The sequence below is a fragment of the Erpetoichthys calabaricus genome, chromosome 5 (assembly GCF_900747795.2).
Source record: "Erpetoichthys calabaricus chromosome 5, fErpCal1.3, whole genome shotgun sequence".
NCBI classification, from domain to species: domain Eukaryota; kingdom Metazoa; phylum Chordata; class Cladistia; order Polypteriformes; family Polypteridae; genus Erpetoichthys; species Erpetoichthys calabaricus.
The window spans coordinates 47610128-47633849 of NC_041398.2; the positions used below are offsets into that span (position 1 = coordinate 47610128).

Consider the following 23722-nt stretch of genomic DNA (forward strand, 5'->3'; position numbering starts at 1 on the left):
GTACCCTCCTTACTCTGGAACAAATCTACACCTCCCGATGCCACAAAAAAGCAATAAACATTTCATAGGATTCATCACATCCCGGTCATTGCCTCTTCCAGCTTTTGCCATCAGGCAAGAAATACAGAGCAATGAAATCTATCTATCTATCTATCTAAAAGTAAACTAGTTATACATTCTGATTTATTATGTATGTTGATTTCTATTTCCAACTTTACAAGAGTATAAGGACTTAGTTTGCAATGTTCACACAGTTGAATTTCAAGGTGGTTTTAATAGAAAAATATGGGAAAATACTTCATGTCAATGTACAATATTTTGTTAGCTAATATCAGCAGTTATTATTTGGACTGAAGGTATTCAGTCAGGAATTGAGCTTGGTGCATATTTGCATTGTAGGCTATAACATGAATTAATCATATCATAAATTGATCAGCATCATAGCTACAATGTCATATGACATCATATCTAGATAGATAGATAGATAGATAGATAGATAGATAGATAGATAGATAGATAGATAGATAGATAGATAGATAGATAGATAGATAGATAGATAGATACTTTATTAATCCCAATGGGAAATTCACAACGAATAAACATATATGTAACATTTAGTAAAGTGATTTATGATTTTATTTATTTATCTATGAAAGTTACCTTAGAAAGCTAAAAACTTAATAAAGCACATGAACACATAAAACACATAAACAGTGCATACCGACAAAAGTATTGTATACACCTGTTTTCACGCTCACTTCAAGATGTATAAAAACGAAACTTGCCATAAAGTCATGCACATTTTCACGGCAGCCTCACACCTTATGTATGCACTTTTCTGCTAGGTTTTGCAAACTGGCAGCACCCAGTGTCAAAGCAGTGCTACTGTTTCAGTGTCATTTCCCTGTCTTTTTCATATTCGCATCCATGATGTGGACTTTATTAAAACCACAAACATTAACTGCATATCGTTTATAAATTAAATTCACTTGACTGTAATAACTCTGAAACATGACTATAATCATTTTCTGATCATTTTTGGAGAAATTTGTATTGGATTGAATTGATTTGGATTGTATTTTCTGCACATTACCTGCGACTGTTGCTGGGGGTGATTGGGTTTTCAGCAAGCTGAAGCTGGGGAAAAACTACCCAAGATCAACAATATACCAATCCCAATAAGCCAATTAGCAAAAGAATTGTACTTTAAAGAGCTCATCAATGATTTTGCTAACAGGAAGGCCTGTCAGTGGGCATTGACTGGAGAATAAACCCAGTGTCTGCTTCAGTACCAATGTATAAAAGATGTATCAAAGTTTGAAGTCTGAGTGTGATGGTGCAGGTCCTGCTCCATGCACCCTTTTCCAGATTTGGCAGCCTCTTGAACCCACCACCGTTGATAACATAACCAGATGAGTGTGGCAGATGGAGACAAACGCACTTGGAGCAAGGGGAAGGTTTAACTAAAAGAAAGCAAAGCAAAACAGTGTCCAAATAAATAGTGCAGTGTTTCAAAAATCATCCATAAATAAATAATCCTTAAAATGAGACGAAAAGTGGAGGTTAAAAACCCAACAAATACATCCGATTAAAATGAGGTTAAAATCAACAGGATGGAAGCAATCCCTTTTTAAAAACCTGGTGCCTTCTCTTTAACTGGCAGCTCCCCTGCTTATGGACGTTGCAATAAGGGAGTCGCCCCATTCGCAGGTGCAGCCAACCTTCCTCTTGTCCGGTTGCTGTCTGTCCTCTGGCTACGTACTGCAGCCAGCTGCCTTCTCGGCCTTATGCAGCGAGTCGTCCACGCTTTCAGTCACGTCAACTGCTCTGAACCGCTCAGCTGGAGCAACTGCTTCTTACTGCTCCTGAGTATTGGCCAAACACAGTTTTCCGGGGCTCTCCTGCCTGCATTCTCAAGCGAATCTGCTTGCTCGCTCCCGCACTGGCTCTTAGCTCCTCCTGCCTTCTTCTCTCCGTAACCTCTGTCCATATCTTTTCTTTCCTTTCCACCCCCCCCCCCTCACATTCAAGCTACTCTGTTTTTATGGGGATGTGGCACAGGTGTGGTGATTAGCAGCTCCCAGCATCAATTACATCCATGGGTGTACATGGATACTACCACACCCCCTCCTTAATTTATTTAAAAAAGCAATCACCCACAGACCTCACTTAACCATACATAGTCTGACTGTCAGACTACCTTTACATTTTTTCAGCCACATTTCATCGGTCACATACAAAACTTGTTATTTTTTTCAGCTTTCTAATTTTTTTAATTACTTAGCCTTGTGACCTACATGCTTTTGAATCACTACACTGTGGGCTTGGATATTTAATACAATTTGTATAGTATTTAATATATACTGTACTTGCATCTTGCATTTAATATATTGTATAGGCAGGCACATTTGAAACTTAATAGTTTCATGGCAAGAAAGAGCACCATATGTTTACTATGTTTGCTCTGAGGGTGTTGATGGAGAAGTATATAGAAGGCCAGAAGGAGTTGCATTGCATCTTTATGGACCTGGAGAAAGCATATGACAGGGTGCCTCAAGAGGAGTTGTGGTATTGTATGAGGATGTCAGGAATGGCAGAGAAGTATGTAAGAGTTGTACAGGATATGTACAAGGGAAATGTGACAGCGGTAAGGACTGCAGTAGGAGTGACAGAAGCATTCAACGTGGAGGTGGGAGTAAATCAGGGATTGACTCTGAGCCCTTTCTTTTTTGCAATGATGATGGACAGATTGACAGACGAGATTAGACAGGAGTCCCCTTGGACTATGATGTTTGCTGATGACATTGTGATCTTTAGCGAGAGTAGGGAGCAGGTTGAGAAGACCCTGGAGAGGTGGAGATATGCTGTAGAGAGGAGAGGAATGAAGGTCAGTAGGAACAAGTCAGAATATATGTATGTAAATGAGAGGGAGGTTAGTGGAATGGTGAGGATGCAGGGAATAGAGCTGGCGAAGGTGGATGAGCTTAAATACTTAGGATCAACAGTACAGAGTAACAGGGATTGTGGAAAAGAGGTGAAAATAAAAGTGCAGGCAGGGTGGAATGTGGAATGGGTGGAGAAGAGTGTCAAGAGTAATTTGTGACAGATGGGTATCAGCAAGAGTGAAAGGGAAGGTCTACAGGACGATAGTGAGACCAGCTATGTTATATGGGTTGGAGACGGTGGCACTGATCAGAAAGCAGGAGACAGAGCAGGAGGTAGCAGAGTTAAGGATGCTAAGATTTTCATTGGGTGTGATGAGGATGGATAGGATTAGAAATGAGTACATTAGAGGGTCAGCTCAGGTTAGGAGGTTGGGAGACAAAGTCAGACAGGCGAGATTGCGTAGGTTTGGACATGTGCAGAGGAGACATGCTGAGTATATTGGGAAAGGGATGTTAAAGATATAGCTGCCACACAAGAGGAAAAGAGGAAGGCCTAAGAGAAGGTTTATGAATGTTAATTTTCATTAATGTCTTTTATTATGCAGTATTGTAAGCATTATCTAAATGTAGAAGTTAGAAAACTAAAATGGTATCTCTTTAGTTTTGTCTAAAACCTTGGGAGCAATACTTAAATAAGCATGAGGAAAATAACTTTTTTAAGCACAATACTCCAAGCAAACCTCATTTAATCAAAGGAAAGTAACAGTAGGCTACAGCATTTTAAGAAAGGAGGTTTCAAACTATGCAGTGTGGCCTGCAGGGGATGCTCTAGCTCCCCAAACCTGACATAGACAGATGCTGACACTAGTCCAACACAACACATGGCTTTTATTTAGCTGTGGGAAACACGTCTCAAATTATTTCCCACCAACCACCAACACAAACAGCACACAGCGATGCCTTTTTTCTTCTTCTTTCCCCTCTCTCCCTGCCTCTGTCTGCCTCCACTCCTCCTTCAGCAAGCTTTGTCACCTTCCTCCCGACTCTGGCTCCTGAAGCAGTGGTAGCTGGCTCCTTTTATGCTGCACCCAGCAGTACTTCCAGTGGTCTGTTAGCATGGTCTGGAAGCACTTCCGGGTGAGGTAGAAACCAAACGAAGCAGGGCTCCACAATCCCTGCAGCATAACCTGCTGGCACCCACCGAACCCAGTAGGGCTGAGTAGCAGGACTCCATCTCCAATGGTGCCCTGTGCAAATTCAATCCAGGGGAGATAATACCCTGAGCAGGCTTTCTCCCCCAGTCCTACCATTAAACAAGCGTCCCGAATGAATAAGGGCGCCGGGATAAGCACACAGATCACAAATTGTTACTTGTTTAAATTCGGTATGAACATGCCATAATAGCCACTACAAATTGGCACAGTTGTTAAAAACAATTCAAAGGACGTGTGACAGACATGGATCAAGAAGAAGGGGCCCATTGAGACTGTTTATGTATAAGGCCAAGAGTTTTATGCTACATCCCTGCCTGAGCACACAGACTCAAAGTTGTCATGGCTACCAAAGGTACATCTACAGAAATACTGACTTGAAGGTGGTGAATACTTTTGCCATTAATTATTTTGTCTTTTATATTTTTAATTAATTGTAATCACTTTGCACTGATCTGTTTTCACTTTGACATTAAAGAGTCTTTATCTGCTGATCAGTATCAAAAAGCCAAACTAAATCCACTGTGCTTAATTATTATCTAAATATAAAATAATGGGTAAATACTTTTATAGACACTGTATTCTAGTTGAATGGTATTCATGCGGGTTGGAAAATGGATGGATGGATGGATGGATGGATGGTATTCATGGTGACAGGATAAAGTCAAGAAAGGCATGGATTGCTAGCAATTAACTAAAACAGGTTTTGTGTCCCTGCATTTTCTAACCTAACCTGTTTTTATCCAATTTAGGTTCTGTATATGCAGAGTTTTGCGTGGAGGGGTTTCAGTTAATCACATTCACATGCAATTACACACTTTTCATTTTAGATTAATTTAAAGTTTCCAAATAACCTAACCTGCACATTTTTGGAAAAAACCAATGGGCACAAAAAGAGAACTTGAAGACAACACACAAATCAGGCTCAGGTTTGTTATTTGTATCCTGTGTGGCAGGCACACTAACCACTTATTAATAATCGTAGACTATTTTCTATGATGAAATACAGCAGTCACTTTACACTGCAATTTACTTTGCAAATTAAGCACAGCATGTTTAGATGACAACCGATTCATGATAATATTGAGGTTTTGCCAGGAGTGTGAAGACCATGATAATCTAGTATAGAAGCAAAAGCTGTGCTCAGAATGAAATCTTCAAATGATTGGCCACGCTTTTTACATTTACTTGTCTGATGTCTTTAACTTTTTGACATTTTTCTTCTCTCTGTGTTCTAGACTTTCCAATTCCTTTGCCCTGAGCACAGAACTAATGCATCGGTACTTTGCATTTGATAGTTAGAACAAAAAGCTAATTGGCCTTAAGGTTTGTACCATGGTCGGGAAGTAGGCCAATGCACTCAGATAAATAGTTGGTGTACTAACCCAGTCACTCCATTTACTCAAAACAGAGAAGATAGTTTTTAGGGCCCAAATACACAAACATAAAATGGCGTTATTTAGTTATAACAAGCAATAGGTTGGAGCTCTGTCCTCTCTGAATGCCAGCTCAGAACGTGACACAACCTTCTAGGATCACCTCCTTTTTATATTGTCTCCACCGAAAGGGACATGGCTAGGCATCCTCCTTGGGTAGTTGTTCTCTAATAATTGGAATTTTACCCGGTGTTTGGAGTGGTACCTGAGGGTTCAAGGGAGCTCTAGCGCCCCCTACTGTTACACTGTGTATTCGCCAACTTCCACGTTCTTCTGCTACATAAATTCCGGTCAGCGTGAAAAGTAACGCATGTGCACGTCCCTGCTGCCACTCCCCAACTCCTCCCAGAATTATGTCTCTTTGAATATGCAAATCAAAATAAACAGCCCTTAAGCTCAGCGTTCTGTGAAAAGGCAATGGCAAAAGCATGGGGGAAAATAGAAGAATTTCAGTGAATACCAAGTGGAGGCAAGAAAAAAACGTATTATTTGTTGGTTTAAACAGTGGTATAAACAACAAAAGGAAGTTGATCGAGTGACATAGAGTGTTGGAGAAACTCGAAAGCTCAACTTCACAAAGTCGCACAGTTCCCAAAATAAAAAAGAAGTTGTCAGATATCAAAGTCACCGTGAAAAGGCGAGTCGTAGCTCACCGTCTGACAGTCATATGAAATCTTATTAGAGTACAGAGAAAAGAAAAAAATATAGGGACACAGTGGGGAAAAAAGCTTGAAATGTCAACTTTAATCTCGAAATTTCCACTTTAATCACGTAGTTTATTTTGCCATTAAAGTAGAACATCATAAATTTCATCTTAAAATTGTTTAATTTACTAGTTTCTCGAATACCATCTTAACTAAAGTAGCATGTTAAATGCTTTGTTTTGTATGTGTTCTTCTATGTGCTCTATGTGTGTGAATCACTAAGTGCTTCTTAAACTAGCTTTCTCTTCCTCCAACAGGACACAGAATCCAATAAATCCTTGATATTAGAGCTTTCTGAATAATTTAAATACTGAGATGTATACTTGATATCACTTTCATGATGATAGGCATTAAAGCATGTATTAAACATGGTAACACGGTGACGCAGTGATAGTGACGAGCTGGTGTGTCATCCAGAGATTGTTCCTGCCTCAGGCAAGATGCTTGCTGTGCCGTGCGCGACCTTCGATGAAATAATTTATTGCAGCAGTACTGTCTCTTTCAAACATACTAACCCCCAATTCCTGTCATTCCTTTTCTTTCTCCAAGTACCCAATCGCCACACAATCATCTCTGTAATAGACGTTAAGCCATCTGTGAACTTAGAACACTGATTCTTCAAAACTTTTAAGGAACATTGAAATATCTTCATAGTACATGTTTAATTATTCTATCCACCTATCCTTCCAGTGTTGTTCCAGCAAGAATACAGTGCAAAGCAGGAAAAATCCCTGCACAGGGGCCCAGCTCCTTGCTAGCACTGCAACACCGTGTCCTCACAGGTTTAATTATTAAAAATATAGATTATCTAAATGATGTTAACGTTTTATCTGTATAATGTAATAAACATATTTTGCTGCATTTCATCTTAAAATGATATCATTATCATATGTAAATACATGTTAAAGTGGCTCAGGTTGCGCAATATTATAACTGTATCGCAAGTTTACAGTGAGGTAATTGTACTTATAAGTACAAACTGTTCTACAAGGAGCACTTGATGAACTAATTGATTGCATTTACAGTCTTTGGGATGAAACTGTTTCTGAACCGCGAGGTCAGTACAGGAAAGGCTCTGAAGCATTTGCCGTATGGGAGCAGTTCAAATACACAGCATGGCTGAGACAGCGTGTGCTAGATGCTGTATACAGATAATTCTCTTTCCAATCAGCTGCTGTAGAACTGTGATTCCACACTCAGATACAGTGATATAAATACTCCCAAGTGGTGCAGTGAGAGTAATATAGAAAAAGATGATCCACTGTGGCAACCCCTACAGGAGCAGCTGAAAGAAGAAGAAGGTGCAGTGAGAGTAACAACGCTAAAGCAGCTATAGTATTTGGAATAGTTTGGCTATTCCATGGACCATTATATTGCTACAGGTTAATTACAATCAGATGCCTTAAACTAATAAACAACATGTGGTTAATTTCAGTGTATAAGATAAAGTCGTGTCAGGGATGTGGATCTAAAAAAGAAAGGGAAACCAAACTGGAACAAAAGCACTGCTTTGACGCTGGGTGCCGCCAGTTTGCAAAACCGAGCAGACAACTTGCGTACGCCAGGTTTTGAGCTAGCGTGAAAATGTGCGCGGCTTTACGCCAAATTTAGTTTTTATACATTGTGATGTGAGCGTGGAAACGGGCGTACGCAACATTTTTGTGCGTACACACCATTTATACATGAGGCCCCAGTGCTTTATAAACCTTGAGCATAATTTACTTGTACTCTACACATTGTGCTATGTAACTTAACATTCTGTTTTCCTTCTTAATGGCTTCTGAAAATTGTCTGGAAGTTGATAACATTGAGTTCATTGCGACTCCTAAATCCTTCTCATAAGGTGTACTCTCAATTTTTAGACCTCTTATTGTACATTCAAACTTAACATTTTTACTTCCTATATGTAATACTTTACATTTACTGACATTACATTTCATCTGCTACAAATCTGCACAAACCTATATGCTGTCCAAGTCCCTTTGTAATGATTCAATGTGTTCCAAATTATCTGCCAATCCACTTAGCTTGGTATCATCTGCAAATTTAACCAGCTTGTTACTTATAGTCCTATCCAAATAATTTATATATGTTAAAAATAGCAGCAGCCCTAGCACTGACGCCTGTGGAAATCCATTCTCAATGTCAGCCAATTCTGATAAGGTTCCTCACACCATAACCTGCTGCTAACTGTGACTAAGCCAATTCTGCACCCATCTACACACAACACTTTGAATTCCGACTTCTTTTAGTTTGATGCCCAGCTTCTCATGCAGCACTTTATCAAATGCTTTCTGAAAGTCCAGATAAATAATGTCATACACTCAACTTGGATCATATAATTTTGTTGCTTCCTCATATAATTCCAGCCTTTTGGTAAAACATGCCCTCCCTCTTCTGAACTCATTGCTTACAATTCAGTAAAACCCCTGTTCCTTCCACGATTTGCTCACCATAATTATCAAAACAAGGAATAAGGAATAACAAGAAATAAATGTCGATTTAGCAAATTACCCAAAATAAAGTAATAAAATGTGTAATAAATTGAAGATATAAAAACTTAATTAATTCCCAGTTAACTGCCAGGAAAGCTCTTCCAGAAAAAAGAAAGATAGACCCAGAGTTTCTCTGGAGAGTTCTTTCAAGTCTGGTGATTGCTGAGGCGATTTCTTTCCTCTTTAGCTCTTTTTCTTCTAGTACACTCAATTCAGGGTCCTCCTGGACATTCCTGGTTGTCACTAGCCTGCATATACCTCAAGTGTTTCTTTGAGGCAACTAAAATATTCACATACCTGCAAAAAACAGAACAAAGGAAGCAACAGGAGCTGTCAAATCCCTTAAAGGTGAGGTCCTTCTCACTTAATGAGGTGGAGCAAACTGTGACTATATACAAATTGTAATAAAACACAAGAACACTTTAAAAAGAGTTGGGGCACCGTAGTGATCATTGTAAAAAAAAAGATTGAAAATATGAAACGGGTGTTTTGTTTAGACAGGAGTTCAAAATGGAATTGCTGCTGGTTATGATATCTACAAGTCGGAAGGGGCAGGTTCAGGAGGTCAGACACCGGAAGTGACATCAGAGATGGAAGAACTGTCAGTTGTCCCTCAGGCATTAGATAACAGCGTCATCCTCTGGTTTGGAGTGTAACAGCAATTAAATGAGCTCTGAGATTGTCTTTCAGACACACATGTGACAAAATATATACCGTATCTCACAAAAGTGAGAACACCCCTCACATTATTTATAAATATTTATTATATCTTTTCATGGGACAACACTGAATATATGACACTTTGATACAATGTAAAGTAATCAGTGTACAGCTTGTATAATAGTGTAAATTTGCTGTCCCCTCAAAATAATTCAGCACACAGCGATTAATGTCTAAACCACTAGCAACAAAAGTGAGTACACCCCTAAGTGAAAAATGTCCAAATTTGCCCAAATTGTCAATATTTTGTGTGGCCACCATTATTTTTCAGCACTGCCTTAACTCTCTTGGGCATGGAGTTCACTAGAGCTTCTCAGGTTGCCACTGGAATCCTCTTCCACTCCTCCATGACGACATCACGGAGCTGATGGATGTTAGAGACCTTGTGCTCCTCCACCTTCTGTTTGAGGATGCCCCACAGATTCTCAATAGGGTTTAGGTCTGGAGACATGCTTGGCCAGTCCAGCACCTTTACCCTCAGTTTCTTTAGCAAGGCAGTGGTCGTCTTGGAGGTGTGTTTGGGGTCGTTATCATGTTGGAATACTGCCCTGCGGCCCAGTTTCCAAAGGGAGAGGATCATGCTCTGCTTTAGTATGTCACAGTACATGTTGGCATTCATGGTTCCCTCAATGAACTGTAGCTCCCCAGTGCCGGCAGCACTCTTGCAGCCCCAAACCATGACACTCCCACCACCATGCTTGACTGTAGGCAAGGCACACTTATCTTTGTACTCTTCACCTGGTTGCCGCCACACACGCTTGACAGCATCTGAACCAAATAAGTTTATCTTGGTCTCATCAGACCACAGGAAATTGTTCCAGTAATCCATGTCCTTAGTCTGCTTGTCTTCAGCAAACTGTTTGCGGGCTTTCTTGTGCATCATCTTTAGAAGAGGCTTCCTTCTGGGACGACAGCCATGCAGACCAATTTGATGCAGTGTGCGGCGTATGGTCTGAACACTGACAGGCTGACCCCCCACCCCATCAACCTCTGTAGCAATGCTGGCAGCACTCATATGTCTATTTTCAAAAGACAACCTCTGGATATGAAGCTGAGCACTTGCACTCAACTTCTTTGGTTGACCATGGCGAGGCCTGTTCTGAGTGGAACCTGTCCTGTTAAATCGCTGTATGGTCTTGGCCACTGTGCTGCAGCTCAGTTTCAGGTTGTTGGCAATCTTCTTATAGCCTAGGCCATCTTTATGCAGAGCAACAATTCTTTTTTTCAGATCCTCAGAGAGTTCTTTGCCATGAGGTGCCATGTTGAACTTATAGTGACCAGTATGAGAGAGTGTGAGAGCGATAACACCAAATTTAACACACCTGCTCCCCATTCACACCTGAGACCTTGTAACACTAACGAGTCACTTGACACCGGGGAGTGAAAACGGGCACAATTTGGACATTTTTCACTTAGGGGTGTACTCACTTTTGTTGCCAGCGGTTTAGACATTAATGGCTGTATGTTGAGTTATTTTGAGGGGACAGAAAATTTACACTATTATACAAGCTGTACACTGACTACTTTACATTGTATCAAAGTGTCATATATTCAGTGTTGTCCCATGAAAAGATATAATAAAATATTTATAAATAATGTGAGGGGTGTACTCACTTTTGTGAGATACTATATGTCTATTTTGGAATTTGCCACATTTCATTTAATATCACTTGCATTTTTTGAGAGAGAGACAGAGCAGGTAGGTATAAATGACTAGCCATTCCTTTTTTATAGGCTGCTGGAAGTCTAAGTTGTGCACCCCCCAATTAGAGTGCTGAAAAAGAAAGAAATGAGAGAAATCACAAGCAAAATACATAAACATATTGTATCTGATTACCAAAGAAACACAAAAGAAAAATTCACAAACTGGAACTAAAATTTTGTATTCCATTCCACCCAGTCGTGTTCCTCCAAGTCTCTGTGTCATGTTCCATGAATGTTGATGTCTCCCTTAATGACTACAACTACAGAGTTAGTAGCACCAAATCTACTTCGAATGCTTATTATTAGCATACACCTAAACAATAGTTTTTCACTCTTTATTGAGGCAAACTAATCTTTCTCCAGTACAAACTCCAACTGTAGGTCTACCAGAAGAAGGGTTTGGGTGTGAGGTAGAGAAACTCCACAGTGTAGGTCTATGACGAGGTGCAAGATGTTCTGAAGTAAGGTTGCATTAGAGATTGGCAACATAATGTATGTGCAAGAAAGAATTTCACTGTACTCTGTACACATAACAACAATAGGTGGAGTGGTGGCTCTGAGGCTAGGGATCTGCACTGACAATCGGAAGGTTGCCGGTTCGAATCCCATAAAATGCCAAAAGGGACTCTGCTCTGTTGGGCTTATGAGCAAGGCCCTTAACCTGCAATTGCTAAGGGCTCTGAGTAGTGAGAAAAGCGCTATATACTGTAAATGCAAAGAATTATTATTAATGGTCCTATAAACCTATATACTGTCTATTCATTTTGTCTTTGGTGAGGACATCCAGTACCAGAGTTACAGTTTACAGCTGTGGCACCATTGCTTCCTGTCAGGGGTCGACAAGAGGAGGAGTACAGTGGTCTGGTGAATGACTTTGTGGGATGGTGTCCGTGAAACCAACTGCTGTTGAACACTTCCAAAACCAAGAAGATGGTTGTGGACTACCATATGTCCAGACCTTCACTGAGACATGTCTCCATTGAAGGGGCTGATGTGGAGTGGATCAAGATCTATAAATACCTTGGAGTGCAGTTGGATGACAGGCTGGACTGGTCAAAGAACACAAAGGCTCTGTTCAGGTAGGGGCAAAGCCTGCTCTATTTTCTAACCAGGCTGGGCTTCTTTAACATTTGCAAGAAACTCCTGCAGATGTTCTTCTGTCAGTCTGTAGTTGCCAGTATTCTCTTCTATGCTGTGGTGTTCTGGGGAGCGTAGCTTGAAAAAGAGGAATTCTATGAGTTTTCCTCAACTTTTCTCTTTGATTGACTCCCGCAAAGCAATCATTGTGTTAGCATAACTCTTTCCAGTTAAGGTTGTCCTGTGTGACATGAACTCCAGAAGCAAAAGTCCTTCAATATCCCAGAAGACAGTTGCCATGACTTTGCCTGCAGATTTTTCTGTCATGAAACTTTTTGGAGTGGGGGATGACTTGTGCTTCCTCTGCATTGACTCCATTTTGGACTCTTTGATAGGCACAAGTCTCATCTCCAGTCACAAAATTATGAAAAAAATTCACATGGTCTTCACGGAGCATCTCCAAGTTCTCCTGACAGCACTGGAGCCTCATGGCCTTCTGACATGGCGTCAGCATTCTTGGAACCTATCTTGCACTGACTTTTGATGTGCCCAACGTTTCATGAATTATTTTCCCATCTCTACCTGCCAAGATGCTCATTTCTTCAGTTATTTGAGAAAGCTTAATTCGTCTGTCTGAAAAAATGAAATCCTCGACTTTCTTACACAGGCTGTCCAGTGTGAGGGTCATCTTCAACGGACTCTCTACCCCACTTTAACTGCTTGCTCCAAAATTATACTTTATAGGATGATGGGGCACTCACCATAAACTGCAGCCATGCATTCATGTGTCTCCTTTGGCTTTTTCCCTTCTTTTGTGAGAAATTTTATCACTGAACGTTGCTCCAAATCTAGTATTTTCTTACTTGATTTGCACAAGGACTCTCCATTCATCCTGTCTCTTGGAATGTTAGTCTTGCCTTGAGCCACAAGTGTGTGTGATTAACCTTGAGACATATCACAACGTGCCCATACTTGTTTCAACATGCTTGCTATATTCTTTCATCTGTATATATAAAAGACCAAGTCGCCCGACCATGGGGTACGTATGCACGCACGATAGAGCCCCGCCTGCCAACTCTAACCTTCCTCCCGCGTCATGGGATACACACGACAGAGCACCGCCCACAAAATCTAACCCTTCTTCCTGCGTCCACCCTCGCTCTCGAGGCATGAGTAGGTAGTGCGCATGGGGTACGCACGACAGAGCCCCGCCCGCCAACTCTAAGACCATGGGGTACACACGACAGAGCCCCGCCCGCCAACTGTAACCCTCCTCCTGCGTCATAGGATATGCACGACAGAGCCCCGCCCATCAACTCTAACCCTCCTCCCGCATCCACCCTCGCTCTCGAGGCATGAGCAGGCAGTGCGCATAGGATACGCACGACAGAGCCCGCCTGCCAACTGTAACCCTCCTCCTGCGTCCACCGTCGCTCTTGAGGCATGCACACTGCCTGCTCATGTGCCCACCCCCAACTCCTCACCAAACACATCCTGAATCGCTTTGCTCTGTGCTACAGTCCACATGCACCTCTGAGCCACGTTGACTGTTCATTTTCCTAATATGGCCACCGCTTCACATGAATTTCATGGAAACAACTCTTCTTTCAAGGTTATACAAATTCCTGCATCAGGTAACTGTTTCTTTCTATCGGATATTTCTGGAAAAATGTCATCGATGAAACTGTTGCTCTCGAACTTCGCAACATGGCTGTAACCTTTGTTTGCCAACATTGCGATAACTTCGGCGACGTGCTGTCCGTTGTTCTTAGTCATGGAAGCATAGTCATACAGTCTGCTCAGCAATATGCTGACTACATGAATACTTCCAGAGTTTATGCTGGCGAGGCAGAAATTGTGGTGATGTCCCAAATACTTCCAGCTACTATCACCATTCACTTCCGAGAACGTCCTTCATTCCCCGAAGAATTTCTTAGCAGTCTTACTCCCACTGGCATGCCTCCGCAAAAACTCAAAATTAAAATTGGTTCAGTCGTCATGCTTCTCAGAAACCTCATGCCAGCAAGAAGTCTGTAATGGCACTAGACTGACTGTTACCAGCATTCACCGCAATGTACTGGAGTGTAAAACTATCGCAGCTGCTACCTCACAAACTGTCCTTATTCCCCAGGTTTCCCTGACCCCATCAGATTCAAATTTGCCTTTTACTTTTACACGCAGACAATTTCCTGTTAGATTAGCCTTTGCAATGACAATTAACAGGGCCAAACTTTCAAAATGATATGCCTGTATCTGCCAAAACCAGTTTTCAGTCATGGACAATTGTATGTTGCTCTCTCCAGAGTTCCATCTTTTCATTCACTCACAGTCATATCCTCATACCCACCCCATTTGGACAACTCTGTCTTTCACGAAGTGTTCACCCATCAATAAATAATTATGCGGCGTATACTACGCTGCATGTCGGCTAGTATTTAGATACAGTATTTAGGTACATAAATTATTGAACACCCTTGAACATGTTTAAATCTACTATACAATAAAATACTATTGTCCATAAGTGTTTATGTGTGTGTGTTTGTGTCCAGTCCCTCCAAAGTCAGTTTGACTTTGGCCTGATTGGTCAGTTTAACTTTAATGCACTGTCAAACACAAGTGAGGCAGGAAACATAGGGTACAAGGGTTTGAGACACATGAGGCATAGGAGGAACAGTGAGAGTCACTTTCAAACATGGGAAGTATTCACAAGAATATGAATGATGTTTTCACAACAGGTAATGGGGGCCTATCTACCACTAGCAGTAGTTAAAAGTCAGATGGGAGGCAATGAGTGCACCTTATAATGGCAGACTGAGATGTACACTTTATGGGAACATGATTGAAAGAAGAAGCATCAGCCTACACAGGTCGAGACACATGAGGGTACTGAAGGAAGGTGTAGGATGAGCATTGAGGGTACACATAAGGAAAGAGATCTCTCTATTATAAAAAAAATCTTGGGGAGGTTGACTAGGGAGTCCTGCGAGAGACACTTTAACTTGCTCAAAGCTCTTAAAACAATGACAAGTGACAAGCAAAACACACAGCTCGCCAGCAGTAGATGATCTCACCGCTTTTCCTTAGTGTATGTTCAGCCACCCTAACATCAAGCCCCCTACCCCCCTACCCCTACCGCAAGTGGCAGAGACACGAAGTGGCAAAAGGATAGCTGTTATACAGGCTTTGAAATGATCGGGCAGCGAGACAAGCAGAACACGTAGCTCACCAGCAGCAGAAAGACAGCTGATGATCCAACGGCATCTCCTTAGCGTGCGTTCAGCCGCAACCCCTTCACAACGCGAGCAGCGTTATACATCCTGCGAGAAAGAGATGTAACCACGCCCGGGGCTGGAAATAAAGAACAAGTATTGTTTTTACAAAACTTTTAAAGTAAAAGTGAAAACAATGCATATGTAACAATTCCCATGAAAATAACAATCTCTTTAAATTGTATATCCAGTAAACCAAACCCAGGGGTGGGAGGAGCCCCCTAGTATCAAATATTTTTAAATTGATTTCATTACCTGTCTTCAACAGGTAACACACCTAATCTCAATATATATAAAATCCAACATCTGTCTGTCTGCTTTTCATGAGAGAACTACTAAACGGATTTAGGTCAGGTTTTTTTCTGTAATTTGCTTGAACATTCCGGGTGATTTTGAAATTTCTCTCATTGCGCTAAGAATCATAGTCTGCTTGCAGTACCGATTGATTTGCGCAAATCCAAGAGACACTCAGCATGCTGAGGGGAGGGGGACAGGGCCCTCCTCACTCACGCACCAGCCTCAGGGCGTATCTTACCTCCGCTTAGCTAGCGAACGAGAGCAATACTTAATGGATTTAGACCAGGTTTTTTTCTATAATTTTCTTGATCATTCCTGTTGATTTTGCAACTTCTCTCATCATGCTAGGAATCATAGTTCACTTGCAGGAGCGATATATTTGCGCTAATCCGAGACAGAGTCTGCGGGCTGAAGGTAGGGGGAAGCGTGATTTCAGGAATGATGAGCAGGTCGGGGCTAGTAATTTAATAAAGCAACGCATGTCTAAGAAGGTTGAAAAAGTGGTAATTAAAGCATCTTTTGAAAGACCCCCCCCTTTCTCCAAATGAGATACCTGTCCCACTCTGTGCCCCGCTCACTCCTTCAGACAGAACTGATTATAGCTCACATATCAGATTACCAAAAAAGATAAATAAAAATCATATGTTACAAATAACAAAGTATAAAAATAAACAAATGATTAAGTAGCTTCAGAAACAAGAAGTGAAAACAAAGGAGTCATCTTTCCTGTGAATTTACTTGAATGTAATGAATGGGCACATGTTATACTGGAAGACAGTCAATGGTTCTAAAAGCCTTAAAATTAGTTAAAATATAGTCAAAGGAGCTTTTTGTCATGTTTTGAAATTGCGTACTATTTATTGTATATGATTTCTTTGTTTTATACATTAGATCTTGAACAATGGAAGCCTACTAGATTCGAAGATTTGAAGACAGAGATCATGAAGAAGTACGAGAGGTTGTAATTAACAGCTTTAATGAAACGTGCGCAGCATTGTTCAGATATGCTCTTTGGCAGCCTGGCATACAGTTGGCCCTACTCACTGTCTTCTGCTTCCTCTTCCTGAGTTCTGCATCTTTCCTGCTGTCTTCAGTAGGTCTCGCCTTAATGATCCTGGCAGTGAATCGAGCAGCATACCAACTTATCACCAAGAATTGGATTGAGGTAGCATTGAAAGGAGATTTTCTGAACATCAAAAAAACCTACATGGAAACCAGTGGTTCATGCTTTTGGGTCGCAGAGTGCAATGGCAAAGTGGTTGGCACCATCGCAGCCACACCTTCCAAAGAGAAGAAGGGAGCCTTGGAATTGAAACGCTTCGCTGTCAGGATGGGATACAGAGGCCGAGGAGTTGGGAAAGCCCTCTGCAGAGCACTCTGTGATTTTGCCCAGGCAAATGGCAACCAAAGAATAATGTTGTGCACATCTGTGATTCACTATGAAGGGCTGAAATTTTATGAGAGATTTGGCTTTAAAAAAACAAGAGAATACTGTTGGCCTTCACTGTTAGGGAAAGCACTGAACCTGTTGATGATTTGTTACAGATATGATCTTTCTCTTTCTTAGGAATGTTGGGATTTAGGTGTTATATTGGTGATTTTATTTAAGAATATTCATGCGTTTTAAATTGTTAGACTATGCTTCACCTCAACCAAGTATTAGAGATGAACATTTTATTTCCAGTTATTTAATTTGTCCAATTACTTTTAAGCCCCTGAAATGAAGGGATCTGCGGTGGGTTGGCACCCTGCCCAGGATTGGTTCCTGCCTTGTGCCCTGTGTTAGCTGGGATTGGCTCCAGCAGACCCCTGTGACCCTGTGTTCAGATTCAGTGGGTTGGAAAATGGATGGAAATGAAGGGATTATGTTAAAAAAATGCTTTAGTTGCCTCACATTTTTATGCAATCGTTTTATTCACCCCACTGAATTAAAGCTGAAAGTCTGCACTTCAACTGCATCTGAGTTGTTTCATTTAAAATGTATTGTGGTAATGTAAAGAACCAAAATTAGAAAAAAGTTGTCTCTGTCCAAATATTTATGGACCTAACTGTAAATAAGCAGGAATGGCTAAACTTCTTTAACTGTTTTAGATAGAACAGACTCTGATGAGTTCTTTGACCAAAAACTGATATGCTGACCTCTCACAACAGAATACTGGAAATGGTGGCGTCCAGGAACCATAATGCATCATTTCATCCATTTTCAGCTACTTTATCCCAGAACCATCCACTGCTGATTCCCGCCTTGCATCTCATACTGTCAAAACAGGCTTTGTCCCCCCTTAACCCAGTATGTTTAGAAAATAAATCAATGAACGTTACTGATGTGAGACAGATGTACCCTACCTGACAACACAATTAATGCTGGTCTATTTCAGAGTGTTTATATTCACACAGTGTTTGGTTAGTCTAGCTGAAAACGTGTCCCACTGGGGAGGAAATTTACACAAACACTTTGAACTTCTAAATACGTTTTTTGTGCTGTTAGTTTTGTTTCTTCAGTACCCTATAAATATTTTCTCTGTGCCTATGTGTGTATAGATACATGCCTGAAAACAGAAAAGAAAGAAATAATTGTGAAATGCAATTATCCTAGGATATAAAAAACATACTTTTGTGATTGACTTTTCAAGTGATGTTAGGTTTAAGTAACACTATGTTCTTGCTGCGGCAATTCCTACTTTGACCAGTGAACTGCATGTGGATTGTAAGAGTAAAGTTTTCTTTGCAGTTATAGACAATTTAAGGATTGCCACCACTAGAGCTTTGTGTATGACCTAAGTGGTGATCTTTTAAGGACATGACACCCTTCAAAAAATGCTTGCCCTGCATGACACCCTTCATACAACACAATTTAGTGAACTGTGGCAAAGTTGAAAGTGGTTTACATTTGCAATATAACAGAATTTTACATTATATATTAACTGGATTTGACCATGAATGGTACCAAGGGTCACACAAAAAGCAGTAATAAGGATTTCCTCAGTAACCTTGCAGCTTGCAGGACATCATGACTATGTAATACTGAAGAATCAGCACAGACCGGTATTGCATGTGACTATAGTCATGACATAGTTCAGGATCTCGAATAATACCTCTGGACCACAACATATTCAGACACAAGTGCTTTGTTTAAATAAACACAGCCAATAGGTCCACTGGGTAGAAACAAAGCAAAATGGCAAATATTTGTTTGCACTGTTTGGGTCTTAGTATGCATGACATTTTAGAAAAAGTATACAAATAAACACACAATGCACCATCCCATCAACAAACTGTTTTATTTTCCTCCCATTCTAACTTTAAATTTCCCTTGCAGGAAACTTTCATTTACAACTTTGACAAAAAATACATACTACTCTTAGTAGGTCCAAAATAATTTGGTATTTTTGAATCAGGCACACGGGAAAAGTAGAAAAAGATCAAATTCACAACATTGGACACAAAATAATATCAGCATAAAACACTAAACGAAGATAAACGAAGATAAATACAGGAAACACAAAGATTTGAATTAGAATAACAGAAAATACAACAGAAAAAAATACAAAAATACAAATACTACAAGAACATCCTGAACAAATAACATAATTTGTGATACAAAGGCAAATGTCCTGAGCACCTGGACAGAGTGGTAAACTGAATGAAAGGGTCAGAATGTCTGGGTAATTTATGAAGAATGCGCTTAATACGGCCCTGAAGAGCAACTGGTGAGGTCACTTAACATTTGTGGCCCTCTCTTATATTCTATGTCTCAAACAAAGTATATGATGGTTTAAGGCTATGCAGAGTCATTGGTGTATGTTTGTTAATTTAGACAGTAACCTAATTTTAGCTAGGTCAGTCTATGGTAATAAGAAGACTGTTTATTGCAGAGAGGGCTTGATTGCGTTGTTTGGATACATATAGACCTTTATGTCACCATTTTCTTTACAGTAATTGTCGTGACAGTAACTACACCATTGGATACAGATTCAGTTTTCTGCCTGTCTCTCACTGCACTGAGCTTACGAGTTTGTACACTTTAAAGCCTAGCCAACCCCCAGTGACAAACAACTGATAATGGCAGTTTTAAAACAAACAAGCCAAAATTGCATTATCTTACTTCATTATGTACTTTAATATTTTGTTTTAAATAATTTTATTGTACAGCAGCTGAATTTGGATTCACCTTAATTCATCATATATACCATTTTTCTATTATGACCTGTATGGGGTGCTGCAGACACAACTTCACAGACACGTCTCAGGTTCAAATAAAAGATATATTACAAATAATACCTTATAACAGCTTCCTTGTAATAACACAACAAATTCTTCTTTTCTCTTTTGTTCCATCACTTGTCCCCGGTGAGCTTTGTCTGTCCTCCACATCTGACTCCAAGTTGCCTGGTTGAGGCAGAGCAGCTCCTTTAACGGAAGACCCAGGATGACTTCTGTGTCAGGCGGAAACCCTATAAAGCAGAGATCATGGATTGCTGCAGCACCCCCTGGTAGCACCCATGGAACCCAATACAGCCTTTCCACAGCACTGCAGTTAGCAACATGTACTGCAGGGGTCAGTATGGGTACTGAAACCCAGGGATGCTGTGCCATCAAGTGTATCAGGGGAGAATGTACTCTCGAGGTATCACCTTCCCTCGGACTCCCCAAAATATTGGCTTCCCAACTGGGTACAACACCTTGCTTCATCCCGGCATCTCCTGCTTAAGGGAAGAAATGTCCTGACTCTTTTCTGGCCCACTCATCACCATGGTCATGGCAAAAGACTGGGACCCATAGAGGTGCCAGCCACGCATGCTGTCCATTACACTATATTTATCTGTGAAACAGCTGGAACAAATAAACTGTACATAAACAACAGGTGTGCATTACCAGACATGGACTCACTTGATTTTGTGAATTTTCTACTGAGAAAAACTTAACAATGAAATCCATAATAGCAAATTCTTAAAAACACTAAATGGTTTTGGGACACTTGGCTGCATCAGAACACAAACAACCTGGCATCACTAAAATTAGCATAAATTGTGTCTGGTTTTGAGGAATCGTCAGGTGAATGTCAGGTTATCAATTTTGGAAGCCAAACAAGAACCACAACTCCGTTGTGCATCAAAATAATGTTCCAAAGCACATAGACAAGTCTATATCAGAATATTTGAAAAAATGGAGAGTTTCAGAGTAGCCTACAGAAGCTACACAACTAAACACCTTTGAATTATTGTTGCAAGTTCCAAAATTAATTCAGCAGTTGGTAAGTTAAAAACCTAGACTGTCAACATAGAGTTTGCCTTTCTTCCCATGCCAGATTTGATTTTTCATCCACATTGTGTATTGAACTTTAAAAGTTTAAACTCTCCTTTCCTTTCCTTTGTACATTCGCTTTGCATTTGTCAATGTATTGCAGTTTCTTGCAGTATGTCACTATTAGTGGCATTTCACATTGTAAACGAGCCAATGCAATCCTTTAGGATGTCCATTTCCCACAATGCAGTGTAGTGTGATGTATCACGATTTCCCTGTTAAATAGGAGGCACTATCTGAAAGCATAATCCATAACCAGAGCAGTGGATACAGTATCACACATTCTGTATTTTTACCCATTTGGCCAAATTCTGAATTTTGTTTGCTATTTTTGGATAAATTCATGTGGAGACTGTGCTATATTTTTTTCTTGTGACGTTGTCTAAGTACAGTTAGTGTGCAACGTTAACAAGGCATTCTGTCCTAAATAACTGTCCATGAGCTTTTTCGATATATCCTAAAGTGAATGCTTCTTATTTTGTCTATTCATTTATTTTGACAGTTTTAATTTAATCTGAATTATTTTTAAAAATATTACCCTTGTTCTGTGTATGAGTTAATATGCAAAGTTTGGTGAAAACAAAAAAGTAACAAAACACAGTGGACTGTGCTATATTTTTTTTCTTGTGACATTGTCTAAGTACAGATAGTGTGCAACGTTAACAAGGCATTTTGTCCTAAATAACAGTTCATGAGCTTTTTCGATATATCCTAAAGTGAATGCTTCTCATTTTGTCTATTCGTTTATTTTGACAGTTTTAATTTAATCTGAATTCATCCATCCATTTTCCAACCCGCTGAATCCGAACACAGGGTCACGGGGGTCTGCTGGAGCCAATCCCAGCCAACACAGGGCACAAGGCAGGAACCAATCCTGGGCAGGGTGCCAACCTACTGCAGGACACACACAAACACACCCACACACCAAGCAGACACTAGGGCCAATTTAGAATTGCCAATCCACCTAACCTGCATGTCTTTGGACTGTGGGAGGAAACCGGAGCGCCCGGAGGAAACCCACGCAGACACAGGGAGAACATGCAAACTCCACGCAGGGAGGACCCGGGAAGTGAACCCAGGTCCCCAGGTATCTCAACTGCGAGGCAGCAGCGCTACCCACTGCGCCACCGTGCCGCCCTTAATCTGAATTATTTTTTTTAAATATTACCCATGTTCTGTGTATGAGTTAATATGCAAAGTTTGGTGAAAACAAGTAAGTAACAAAACACACAGTAGTTATAGTGCGTTTTGTTGATAATCAACAAAAATTTGTCTGTTATGCTTTGTATATTTACATTTGGCAATGGAATATTTCATTATATAGTGGGTTTATTCCCCAAATAAAGGTGTCCATTGTCAGTATTCTCCATTGCATTTTGTCAGTGTATTGGGTACCTGTGTAGCTACAGAAGAGTGTGAGCAACTAATGCATGAGGCAGCCAATGAGTGCTCAAGTAATGTGAGAGAAGACAGCTCCTCACACTGAAGACCTGGCTCTTGTAATAAATATGTCCAATTTGTGCTCATTTTAATTTTTTCCATTTTACTATTATTATTAATGAACATTCATGTAAACAGTATGTGTCTTGTTTCATGTGTATGACAGAAATCACAATAAAGAATTGAATGGAGCTCAGTGTCGACAATTAGCAGTAAGTGACAGCACATGACTGCTTTGGGGAAATTAACTGGCAAGGGGCAGGGAAATATTAAATGAGTCAGTGACTTGGCTGTGCTTGTGTGACTGGTAGATAGGTTAGGTATGCAGAAAGGAAAACAGTCTTTCATTGATTATATTTACTGTACATAAATGATTTATTCTGCTGTGCTGCAGTTCGGATGATTTCTTATTTACTGATCTCTCACCAACCTTTGACAGGATGTATTCACAAGATATTGCTGACAATTTTGAAAGTTTGGATCCGGATTTGCTTATCCAGCTGCTCCTTCTTGTCAGTACTTGAGTGATCTTTATGTTCACTTTTGGATGAATTCACAAAGTTTCTTTACAACATTTTTGTTCCATTAACGCACATGTCTGGACGCTCCCACAAATTGCAGAAGACGCTGTTAATGACACTGTTTCTGTTTAGAAGACCGTTGTAATTAGCTATGCCGCACACGCTTTTACTCACATTGGATTTTGGATATAAAACCTATTAAGTACAGATGTGGAAATCACTGAATACTAAAAGCGTTTGATAAGGAGTGTCTTGTGCATATACTGTTGTGATAACCACGTCGGTTTTGTAAACTCTAACACTATGCTGTCTCTCAGACTCGGGGTACAATAAAAGTTCCAATACGGCAAATCTGCTCATTAATTTACGTAGACAAGATTCACCAAGAAACGTGGTATCCCGCGTGAATCTTTCATAATGTCTCTAAAAAATATTAATGTTAAAATACTAAACTTTTTTTTTTTTTTAAAGTCATTTTTCCGTGCTCAGTTTTTTTTTTAAACAATCAAGACAATATCTTGTCAGGGACATCATCACCCTGTTTACGAAAGAAGTTCGTTATTTTCACTCGACGGTATAATTTGAATTAAAATTAAACAATCATTTAATGTTAACTTAGAGTACGTGCTTTAAGATGTAATTCACCGTTGCTGTTTCCC

The 23722-nt window shown here is 40.3% G+C and overlaps 1 protein-coding gene across 1 annotated transcript; it reads left to right on the forward strand.

Moving 5' to 3' along the window:
* Positions 1–16699: 16699 nt before the first annotated feature.
* Positions 16700–17365, forward strand: LOC114652740 (N-acetyltransferase family 8 member 3-like). Its single transcript, XM_028803058.2, is given in 1 exon segment — positions 16700–17365. A coding segment is annotated over 1 exon segment (666 nt).
* The last annotated feature ends 6357 nt before the right edge of the window (positions 17366–23722 follow it).